This window comes from Prionailurus viverrinus, chromosome C1 (genome assembly GCF_022837055.1).
Source record: "Prionailurus viverrinus isolate Anna chromosome C1, UM_Priviv_1.0, whole genome shotgun sequence".
NCBI classification, from domain to species: Eukaryota; Metazoa; Chordata; class Mammalia; order Carnivora; family Felidae; genus Prionailurus; species Prionailurus viverrinus.
Window position 1 is genome coordinate 172,417,182 of NC_062568.1, and position 12,299 is coordinate 172,429,480.

The window sequence follows — 12,299 nt, forward strand, 5'->3', positions numbered from 1 at the left end:
CAGACAAATTCTGAGCCTTCTACAATAAATGCCAAAGTAAATATTCTGATGACCAGATAAGCCTTTTGATGCAGCTTTCTCCAAAATGAACTATAACATCTTAGGAAGCACTCTTCTTCAAACTGGATTAATATGATCCAGGAAACAAACCTCTTCTAATTCCTCTGTATTCATTCTTATACTTCTCCCAACCAGGATCCTCCTTAGAAAAGCCAAACATGAGGTGGCCTATTAACTCGCTTACTTATTCCTTGAACTTTATGGAGTGAACTACCTATATAAGACAGGAAGATATACAAGTTCTTTCCTCTGGATACAACCCACTCCTTTCCCTACTTCATCTGGATAATTCAAATGCCTCTTTCACAATTCAGTCCAGAAACACTTTGTTCTAAGAAATATTTCTTATCCAACTCCTTCATTCTTGGTGAAGTTAGAGTCCATCTTCAAGCTCCAAAAGAACTTTGTTAACTTTGAGCATGTGTTTTAACACAATATACTACTATAATCATGATTTCTGTATGTCTTTCTTACAAAGGTTTCTAAGAGCCTGTAACGTATCTTAGCTATTTCTGAATTCACAGGATTTGTTATAAATGGTAGACCTTTATTAAATTCTTATTGAATGAGCAAGGGAAAGAATGAAGTTGACTTGCTGAAAACATAAAATATACTGTTTTATAGTTTACAAAATAAGTTTTCTTTATCGTTTTTGATCCTCTTAACAACCTTACATACTTACAGCTCGAGTCACTTGCCCAAAGTTACAGAGCTAGTAATTCACAGAGTTAAGAATCTTATTCAAATGGTCTGATTCCTAGACCTTGCAAGTTTGATTAGGTGAAGGTATAAGGTTTAAAAGAAAGCTTGCATTTAGGCCTTAATGTCTTAAAACTCCAAACTTAGTTGTACTGCTACCACCATGAGCAAAAAAGCTCTTCTACTGCTCTCTTTACCTAAAGTGATCTCTATACCATTAGTTTCCAGTATGTGTTACGTTATGCAAAATACAATTTGTCATACTATTTTCCAATAAAATTACCAAAAAATGTTCACTATAGATACTATAAAAAGTCACTTGTTAAATTCCAATTCATTTTTTCTGAAGATGAGCATATATTTATCAATGAACTATATAAAACCAGTAAGTCTACAAGGTAATAAATAATCACTAATTTCCTCAGTAGAGACTTTTAGTCCTTCACATTAGAGTCAAAATAAGTAAACACAATGGCCAAATTTAGCTTAGCTGTGTCAAAAGATTTCTGCTGAACTATATCACTGGGGGAGGGGGGGTTGCAGGCAGGGGGGGAATCTGAATATTTCAGGTCTTTATTTAGTCATCATGTCTTGGCCATATGGTGTAAAAGAAGCTATTTTACTACTTACGCCGATATTCAGCTCCAAGTCTCAACATTAGTCGGATGGGAAACACTTTAGCCCAAGGAGTTTCCCATTTCTGGATGAGAATCCCAAACAAGTAAGGTGGGGTTGGGAGTACCAGGTCTTGCAGTGACTGGTAGGTAGATGTCACATATAAGAATCCACCATGTTCTTTACTGCCAAGGAAACTCTGACTGAAGAAGGAATGTCCCAAGTTGCCCACAACATTTCCTAAAACAAAAAAGCTCATTAATTACTCCTCATCAATAAATCGATTATATTTTTTATAATCATTATTACTTAACACTGGGCCACACACTACCAAACACTAATTCCCAACCTTTCACTAAACATGAAAGACCCATGTTTACAAAGTTTTTGAAATAAATGATATTAAATGAAAATTTTTTTCCAATTTTATAAGGGCCTCTGGTGAGCATAAAATAGCTTATATTATCACACTGTAGAAGTCTGTCTAGCTAAAAGTAAAAAATATTAATGTCTTCCTTAGATTGTACAGCTTTACTGTATGAACTGTATATATGAGACCTTTAGAGGTCTCAGGATAAGAATTATTGCCTCAAAAGTCATGAAAAAAATGTTAAGACTAGGTACCTGCTCTCACAGAGCTTACAATCTCATTGGGTGAATAAAGTTCATTCATGAACACAATGAATTAAGATAATAAGTACAGTTTTGTATGAGACATTAAAGGAAGAAAATCTATGGAGAAGGTAGGATTCATGCTTTGTACTTCTGGGTGAGACAAATATGAAACATAACTTAGGGCTTATTTAAATTCATATTAGTTTTTTTGTCTACTAAGCACCTTCTAATTAAAACATTTTTTAATGAAACAGTGACAAATCAGCTTTCATTAAGGAGACATTCTCCTCAGTTTAGAATTACAAAAAAGCAAAAAAGCTTCCCAACAGGAGCTGTTCCATAATGGAATAGTAGACATGTTCCCTAGATATGTACAAGCTCCCTCTGATATCTCTGAAAGAAATAACAGCAAATACAGAGATCCTCACCAGAAAACTTAATGCTTCCTTTCCTTGAAAACTACTATCTACTCATGCAACAGTTCAGTGATGGGTCACAGAATCCTTGAGTGAAGTAGGAAGCTATATGGTGACAGCAGGGTCCACAGTTGAAGGGAACACCTCCCCACAAAACTCACAGAAGCCTTGTGGCTGAGAGCCATGTTCACCTGCACATTATCATCTGCCAAATATATTTAGGGGCAGTACTCTCGCCCGAGGATTAACCAAATCTGGCTGCACATTTGAGCTGCTGGGCCAGATCTATAAAAACAAAAAAATCCCCGTATCAAGGAAGGAGTATGTACTCTGGAAAAAAAAAAAAAATTCACAGATTGTGGAGTCACAGAAATATGGGTTTGAATACTAGTTCAATTACTATTATGTGATTTGTGGGCAAGTTATTTGACTTCTGTGAGCTTCAACGTCTGTGTAAAATGGGGGATTATAAATTTCAGACCTGTTGTGAAGAATAAATGATGGAATATATGTAAAATGCCTAACAGTACATGGTACTGTGTTCTCAAAAAATTATAACTATTATTGTTATAATGCACATATACATATAATGATTAGCCAAACATTACAGAATTTTCTTTGCTTTATCAAAAATTTTAGAATAAGGTTTGTATAAATTTTCATCTTTTAACTTGGAGTAGAGGAAGAATGGGAGATAAAAGAGATAGGAGTTTTTTTTTTTCTGCCCACAATGGAGAGTACACAATAGCATTCCTCTAAAGTTCTAATGAGAGTACTCTAATGAGAGTATAATGTTTGTTTCGTAAGACAGCCCTAGTGCATACAATTCAAAGGTGACAACTATGTTGGCTTGGCCCACAAGGCATTCATTCATTATTCCTTTGGCATTTCTTTTTTTTTTTTTTTTAATGTTTTTATTTATTTTTGAAGGAGAGAGAGACATAGTGGGGAAGGAGCAGAGAGAGAGGGAGACATAGAATTTGAAGCAGGCTCTAAGCTGTTAGCACAGAGCCCGACGTGGGGCTTGAACTCACAAACTGTGAGATCATGACCTGAGCCGAAGTCGGACGCTTAACCGCCTGAGCCACCTAGGCGCCCCAGCATTTCTTTATTAGAGACTGGAATCTATTACTGGTTATTTTTCCACAGATATTTATTCCCTTTTTGCTTCTACGACCTAACAACCTACTCCTCCTCATCCCATATCCCAATCAAATTCAGATTCGTCACTATGCTCCTTTATATTATAAAATATTTGTTATCCTTTAAGCATCTACTTTCTTTAAAAAAATTTTTTTTAATGTAAATCTCTATCAATCCTAATGAGTGATTTAATTTAGACTCTCATTTACCATCTCATCTAAAAACAAGTAGCATTTCACAGGTGTTAATACCGACAAAAATAAAACACTGGGTATGAGAATTCGACAAAGATAAGCTTTCACACTGAAAACTTAATCCGGGGCTCTTGAACTCATAAAGCCTGTTATATGTTTGTTTACACAGGTACTTCTCTATGGGAACATTCAATACAATGAATCCACTGAATTAATTCTATACACCCCAAGACCACTGAAGAATCCATATAAATAAAATAGATACCAATTCATGCTTCTGTGTTTAAATGACCTGGCAAGGATGTCAAAGGTTTTGTACCAATAGTTTACAAGGCAATTTTACATGGCCTTAACCAGATAATCATCAGATCAGTGCCACTAGGTTAACAGAGCAGGTATCATTTCCCTGAACTTTGGGATTTTTATTTTACAGATGAAGAAACTGAAGCTTAGGAGTGGAAGTGAAGTGCCTTGCAATATCATAACTGTCTTTAAAAGTATATAGTAATTTCCAATTTTCCATCTTAATCTGTAATTTAAACTTTGTTTTTCAAAGTGCTTGCAAAGAACTATCTTTAAATTCAATTCAAAAACAACTTAAATATCTATGCAACAACAGCTTCCTTTTGTTTCAAAGCATATTTATCAATCCTCACAACTAACTCAAATGGAGTTTTAAAGAAAGAACTATGAGGAAAAGGAACCCCATCCTTCCCAGCCCCCGCCAATTTTAAAAACAAGGGCCTTCCCCTCACACCCCTCTCCCCTCCCTTTTCTTTTAAATCAGGAACCAGCCCACGGCCAGGGCCTCACTGGGGCAGGGACACCCTGGGATGAGTTTCTCTGGGGCTTTATTTTGTTTCGTCGATGTTTTTTTCTCCCACAGTGGGGCTGCGGAGGGGTGGGGGCTTTACAGTCCTGCCCCATCTCACTGCACTCTCTTCCCAACCCTACCCCTATTTTCGGTGATTTTTGTGTGAGAATATTAATATTAAAAATAAAATCAGAGAGGAGCGCCTGAGTGACTCAGTCGGTTGAGCGTCCAACTTCAGCTCAGGTCATGATCTCACAGTTTGTGTGTTCAAGCCTGTGTCAGGCTCTGTGCTGACAGCTCGGAGCCTGTAGCCTGCTTGGATTCTGTGTCTCCCTCTCTGCCCCTCCCCCACCTGCACTTGTTTCTCTCTCTCTCAAAAATTAACATTTAAAAAAACTTTTAATAAAAAGATAAAATCAGAGAAAAAAATTCCGAACAAATGCCTCACTTATTTTAAGAAATATTAATATTCATGAATATTAACATAACTAAACATCAAAAGAATTTAAATAGTCCCTTGGTGTTGTTTGTAATACAGTAAACCAAAATTAAGCATGAGTACTTCATTAAAGGTCATTTCCTCAGTTTAGAGTATCTGTGAGATTTACTATGTAACTTCAAAAAGTTCAAGAGGCAGTTTATTGCTTTTTTAAAACACGGGATTTAGAGATATAGCTGAATTCAAACCTGAGTTCAGCCATTTATCACGTATTTGATCTTTGGCAAGTTACTTATGCCCTCATTATGCCCTCAGTGCCTCTCAGTTTCCTCATATGTAAAACTGGGACAAGAACAAGAAGAATCTCACAGAGTTCTAGTTGAGAAGAAATCAAACAGTGCACAGAAAGCAATGAATATATGGCCTAGCATGTAGTAAGTGCTCAATAAATACAAGATATTAGTCTTAAATCACCTCTTCATAAATAATTCCATATTACTTCTCATTGGCTGAAAAATTACTTGCAAAGCAGCAATACCATGGCTCCTCTGCTCATAGAAAGATACAAAATTAATTAACCAAAACGATTCACAAGTAATTGCAAAAAGAGACTAAAAATCTGAACCATGACACAACATTCTTTAACTGGAAAAACAACGCAAAAATATTACTGATGATGAAAACACCAATGAAGTTCTTCCTTCTCTGGAAACACACTTGTTAGGAAACGTTTTTTATTTTTGTTTTTCTTATATTACAGATAAAAAAGTGACTTGCTTTAGAAATACTAAAGATTATAAGCAGTATAATTTTTACGGCCATGAGAAATAACAGCAAGCCACTAAAATCTGAAACAATTACTGGACACTGACTGATCAATCAAGCATTTACCATATAACATGTACTGCTAGAACTGGTCCAAAAAAGAGATACACATAATAAAATATTTTCTAATATGCACAAAAGACTTCCAGTCATTCCACAAACATTTATAGGATACCAATCATGTTTTTATAAATGTTTTATCAATTATTTATATTCTTTGACAGACTATTTAAAAATCTTTTCCCCCCCTCCTCTAATTCACCTATAATTTTTCTTCTAAATACTTGTGGGGATAGAAAATTGGCAAGAGACAGCGGTTTAAAAATATCTAAATACATCTTTTCTAACTTAATAGTGAGTATGCATATATATCCTTAGATTGAGATAAACTTTCACATTAAAAAATAAAAGATCAAACTCCATTGTATTTGAGGCCTATAATTTTATTAGTGACATTACAAAATTATTAAAGATAAAATTCATAGATGAATGAAATTTATTAATAACATTCAAATTAATAATATAGTACTTTAAAGTTTACTTTGTCTTTTGATAAACCTATGTAAGAAATTTAAATTAACCAAAAGTTTATCTGGGTTAACTCAGGTGACCACGATTTAAAGATACAAAGTAAGGAAGATTTTAGAAACAGAATAGGTGGCAAGGAGAAATGGCAAAGAGAGTGGCAAAGAGAAAACAAAAAAAAAATTTGTTTTTAAAGATATGAAATTTCCCAAGTAATCTGCTTGAGTGACCCATGGTATTTCTTTCTCAAGGACCAGAAACACTGGGTCTCAGAAACACTCTTTGGTTGACCTCAAAAGTATTTTACTCTGGTCTCCAAGTCTCAAAGGGAACATAATAAGCACAGCATTTTTATTAACAGAAGTGTTCTCTGAAGACTCCTTTCCTCCAGGTACTTTTCCATCAAATGACAAAAAAAGCACCAACATAGCTAAAGCAAACTAAGGAATAGGAAGAGAAAGGTCAAAGAAATCTTTAGGGATTGATCATATAAGTGACACCATGTCAATTTATTGATTCCTTCAATCCACAGGTTTTGTTTGTTTGTTTGGTTTTAATTAAGCTTATCCAATGTGCCAGACTGTTCTAAAGACTGATACACAGAATTGAGCAAGACAGGTAAATCTTGTCCTCATAGAGCTTATTTTCAAAAGGAGGAAGACAAACAACATCAGTTAGTAAAACCAGTGATAAATATTTTGAAGAAAATACAACAAGGCAAGTAATGTAAAAGATGATGGAGGGAAGGAAGAGAATATTTCTTTAGCTAAGAGGTTCAGGGAAACATCCTTTGAGGCAGAAACATTTGAGAACAGATCCAAATGAAGAGAAGGCACCAACCAGTAAAGATCTGTAAAGAACAACATTCCAGGTCTGGAAACAGTAAGTGCAAAAGCCAAGGTATTAGACTGAGTTTGATGGGTTCAAAGGTCACAAAGGTGATCAATGTAGCTAAAGCAAACTAAGGAGTAGTAAGACACAAGGTCAAAGAAATCTTTAGGAGCTAGATCATATAAAATCTTGCAGGCCAAAGGCATTTGGAGTTTATTCTAATTGTAGTGGGAAGCCACTGGAAGGTTTAAGGCAGCTTCAATTGTGCCTTCATACCCATGACTATACTATATAAAAATGCTCTCAATTCTCAAGGATTAGATTTAGGATATCCAAGGAACAGCTGAGAGACGATAAACATATCTGCAAACATAAAATTGCAAATGACTGAAAGGGAACAAAAAGCAATTTTCAAAGGTGAAAATGACTTAACTTACAAGGTTAATATTTACATTCTGTGTTTATAATTTTAATTGTCTTCTTGCTTTGTTCCAAAGTTAAATCTAAATGGTAAAAATTAATAGCAGTGTACGGGGCACCTGGGTGGCTCAGTCTGTTGGACATCCGACTTTGGCCCAGGTCATGATCTCACAGTTTGTGGGTTCGAGCCCCGCATCGGGCTCTGTGCTGACAGCTCGGAGCCTGGAGCCTGCTTTGGATTCTGTGTCTCCCTCTCTCTCTGCCCCTTCCCTACTCACGGTCTGTCTCTCTCTGTCTCTCAAAAATAAACAAACATTGAAAAAAAATAGCAGTGTAAACCTTAATATGTCAGTGTAAATATTAATTCATATTAATATCTTCTTAATAAGTTTTTTGAAAACAGAATGTGCCCCAGGATCCAGCACAAAAAGCAAAGGAAAATTACCCAAAACAACAGTTCAGAGATATTGAAGACTGAGTTCAGAGGCTCCAACATCAAAAAGGAAGAAGACAATGTTGGGAATGAAACAGAAGTAATATTCAGAGATAATAACCTAGAGTTTTCCAAATTAAAGAAATGTGTTTTCAGATGAAAAGTACACTTTCAGTACTCAGCAGTAAAAATAAAACTAAATCCACATACATGTACACATACAGATCAGTAGAATAGAGAAAGAGACCCATATACAGAATATAAACTAATATTCAAAAACAGTATCAAGGTAATTGTCAAAATGATGGTATTTTTAAGTTTATATGTATTTTGAGAGAGAGAGCACAAGCAGGGGGTGGGGGCAAGAGAGAGGACTGCAAGCAGGCTCCTCGTTGTCAGCACAGAGCCCGACGCCGTGGCTTAAACCCATGAACCGTGAGATCACGACCTGAGCTGAAATCAGTCACTTAACTGACTGAACCAACCAGGCGCCCCCCAAAAATAGTCTTTTTAACAAATGGTGTTGAGCAACTGGATGCCCATAAACAAAACAAAACAAAAAAAACCCAAAACAATAAAACTTAGAGCCTTACCTCTATAGGAGCCGAGGACAGGCTGCCCTAAGATGGGCCTTTGGCATGAAGATTATCTTGAGTTAACAAGCAATTAAAACCCAGCAGGTTCAGGAATAGCTCTTTACCTCCCCACAACTGCCTACAAAAAAATTAAATACGGGCACCTGGGTCGCTCAGTCAGCTAAGCATCTGACTCTTGATTTCCACTCAGGTCATGATCTGTTTGTGGGTTCCTGCCCTGCCTCGGGCTCAGTGCTGATGGTACAGAGCCGGCTTGGGATTCTGTCTCCCTCTCTCTCTGTCCCTCCCCTGCTTGCTCTCTAGCTGTCTCAAAATAAATAAAAATGAACTTAAAAAAAATTAAATAAAGGACCTGGTCTGGGAAGAGAGCTATCACCATAGATAACTTGATACTCTGAACTAGGTATGGATGATAGGGAGGAACCTACCAAGGCCTGTTTGATGGAAGTTCTTTATGTCCCATTGTTTCTGAGTGGCGGAGCAAACATTTGAAACATTTACTCTTTTTCATCTCCCTGTGAATTGCATTCCTTTCCTTTGAAGTTCCAGATCCCTACTACTCCTTTCTCCTTACTTCAGAATGACCTATATACTTCATTTTGCCTATCTTTGGAATTTCCAAGTCTGTGTGGAAATTAAAAATCTAACCAAAGAGGTGAAAAATCTATACACTGAAAACTATAGAAAGCTTAGGAAAGAAATTGAACAAGACATAAAAAAAATGCAAAAACATTCCATGCTCATGGATTGGAAGAACAAATATTGTTAAAATGTTAATACTACCGAAAGCAATCTACATATTCAAAGCAATCCTTATCAAAATAACACCAGCATTCTTCACAGAGCTACAACAAACAGTCCTAAAATTTGTGTGGAACCAAAAAAGACCTTGAATAGCCAAAACAATCCTGAAAAAGAAAACCAAAGCTGGAGGCATCACAATCCTGGACTTTAAGATGTATTACAAAGCTGTAATCATCAAGACAGTATGGTACTGGCACAAAAACAGACACTCAGATTAATGGAACAGAATAGAAAACCCAGAATATGGACCCACAAACGTATGGCCAACTAATCTTTGACAAAGCGGGAAGTAATATCCAATGGAATAAAAACAGCCTCTTCAGCAAACAGTGATGGGAAAACTGGACACTGACACGCAGAAGAATGAACCTGGACCACTTTCTTACACCATACACAAAAATAAACTCAAAATGGATGAAAGAACTAAATGTAAAACAGGAAGCCATCAAAATCATAGAGGAGAAAGCAGGCAAAAATCTCTTTGACCTCGGCTGCAGCAACTTCTTACTCAACACGTCTCCAGAGGCAAGGGAAACAAAAGCAAAAAATGAACTACTGGAACCTCATCAAGATAAAAAGCTTCTGCACAGCAAAGGAAACAATCAGCAAAACTAAATGGTAAACCAATGGAATGGGTGAAGATAATTGCAAATGACATGTCAGATAAAGGGTAAGAATCCAAAATCTATAAAGAACTTATCAAACTCAACACCCAAAAAAACAAATAATCCAGTGAGGAAATGGGCAAAAGACATGAATAGACACTTTTCCAAAGAAGACATCCAGATGGCCAACTGACACATGAACAAATGATCAACATTACTCATCATCAGGGAAATACAAATCAAAACCACAATGAGATACCACCTCACACCTATCAGAATGGCTAACATTAACAACTCAGACAACAACAGATGTTGGTGAGGATGTGGAGAAAGAGGAACCCTTTTGCACTGCTGGTGGGAATGCAAACTGGTGCAGCCACTCTGGAAAACAGTATGGAGGTTCCTCAAAAGATTAAAAATAGAACTACCCTATGACCCAGCAATTGCACTACTAAGTATTTATCCAAAGGATACAGATGTGCTGTTCAAAGGGGCACATGCATCCTAATGTTTATAGCAGCGCTACTGACAGTAGCCAAAGTATAGAAAGAGCCCAAATGCCCATTGACTGATGAATGGATAAAGAAGATGTGGTATACAACAGAGTATTACTTAGCAATCAAGAAGAACGCAATCTTGCCATCAGCAACAACGTGGATGGAACTAGAGTGTACTATGCTAAGCGAAATTAGTCAGAGAAAGACAAATATCATAATGACTTCACTCATATGAGGACTTTTAGACACAGAACAGATGAACATAAGGGAAGGGAAGCAAAAATAATATAAAAACAGGGAGGGGGACAAAACATTAGAGACTCTTAAATATAGAGAACTGAGGGTTGCTGGAGGGATTGCGGATGGGAACATGGGCTAAATGGGCAAGGGGCATTAAGGAAGATGAGCACTTGTGATGAGCACTGGGTGTTATATGTAGGGGATGAATCACTGGGTTCTACTCCTGAAATCATTATTGCACTATACTAACTAGCTTGGATAGAAATAAAAATAAATAATAAATTAATTAAAAAAATAAATTTTTAAAAATAAAAACAGCCCAGATAATCTAGAAAAAAAATTAGTGAAATGCAAACCATAATGAATACTATTTTATACTCACCAGATGAGCAAAAATTAAAACTCTGATGATATCAAATGTTGGCAACTCTTATATACTAGGGATGGGGACAGGTAGGCATAATTGGTAAACTACTCTGGGCAACAGTTTAACATCATCTAATAAAGCTGAAGATATCCATACCCTACAAACCAGCAATTCTACTAAGTGTACATGTACAAAAATTTTGGAGAACATGTCTGAATAATAATAAACTGGTAAGAACAGCAAATTATCCATCAGGAGAATAAATTGTGGTAAATTTATATAAGAGGTATAAAACAGTAGCTGCAAATGAAATGAACTAGAACACTAGAGCTATGAACATATGCCAGAAACATATGGTGGAATGAAAAAAGCAACCCACATAAAATATATACAGTGTGATACCATTTGTATAAAGTTTAAAAACATGCAAAACAATGTATTATAATCTTGTGATAAAATTACAGAGAAAAGCATGAAAACTACTAACACAAGACTGATGACAGTGGTTACCTAAAGGTTAGGAAAGTTTAGAGGGAAGATGTAATCAAGATTGGTCACTGATCAATGCTTCAAGGGGTTGGTCATTATTTCCTAAATTGGGTATTTTGTTTATGGGTGTTTATTTTGTTATTTTGCTTTATAACTTCCAAAATTATTTTTAAAATATATTTAAATGCTTTTATATATATCAAATAATTTTTTAAAGGTAAGTTAAAAAGTTCAGAAGAAGAGATTACTTCTATCTGGGAGGATTATTAGCGAAGAGTTCATGAAAAAAAGTCATCTCTGAGTAAGGCTTAAGACAACTGAGGGGCACCTGGGTGGCTCAGTTGGTTAAGCCTCCAACTCTTGATTTCAGCTCAGGTCATGATCTCACAGTTCATGAGTTCAAGCCCTACACTGGGCTCTGCATTGACAGTGCAGAGCCTGCTTGGTTTTCTTTCTCCCTTCCTCTCTCTCTACCCCTTCCCCACAGAAGCTCCCTCTATCCCAAAATAAATAAACTTATTTTATTCTGAAGGCAATATAAAGCTCATTAAAAGTTTTGAGTAAGAGAGGGAAACAACCAAACATTAACTCTAGAAATAATAATCTGGTAGATACAATTCTCATTTCATTCAAACACATGTTCTGAATGTCTATCTGCAAAAATCAAGTACA

At 36.0% G+C, this 12,299-nt stretch overlaps 1 protein-coding gene across 2 annotated transcripts in view; it reads right to left on the reverse strand.

The window, feature by feature from the left end:
* Nucleotides 1-12,299, reverse strand: part of ZFYVE9 (zinc finger FYVE-type containing 9) — a 212,817-nt gene that overhangs the window by 54,945 nt on the left and 145,573 nt on the right. For both annotated transcript variants that reach the window (XM_047870988.1, XM_047870987.1), the window contains exon 11: nt 1,390-1,614. In XM_047870988.1, coding sequence (XP_047726944.1) covers nt 1,390-1,614 — 225 coding nt within the window. The remainder of the gene's footprint in view (nt 1-1,389; nt 1,615-12,299) is intronic.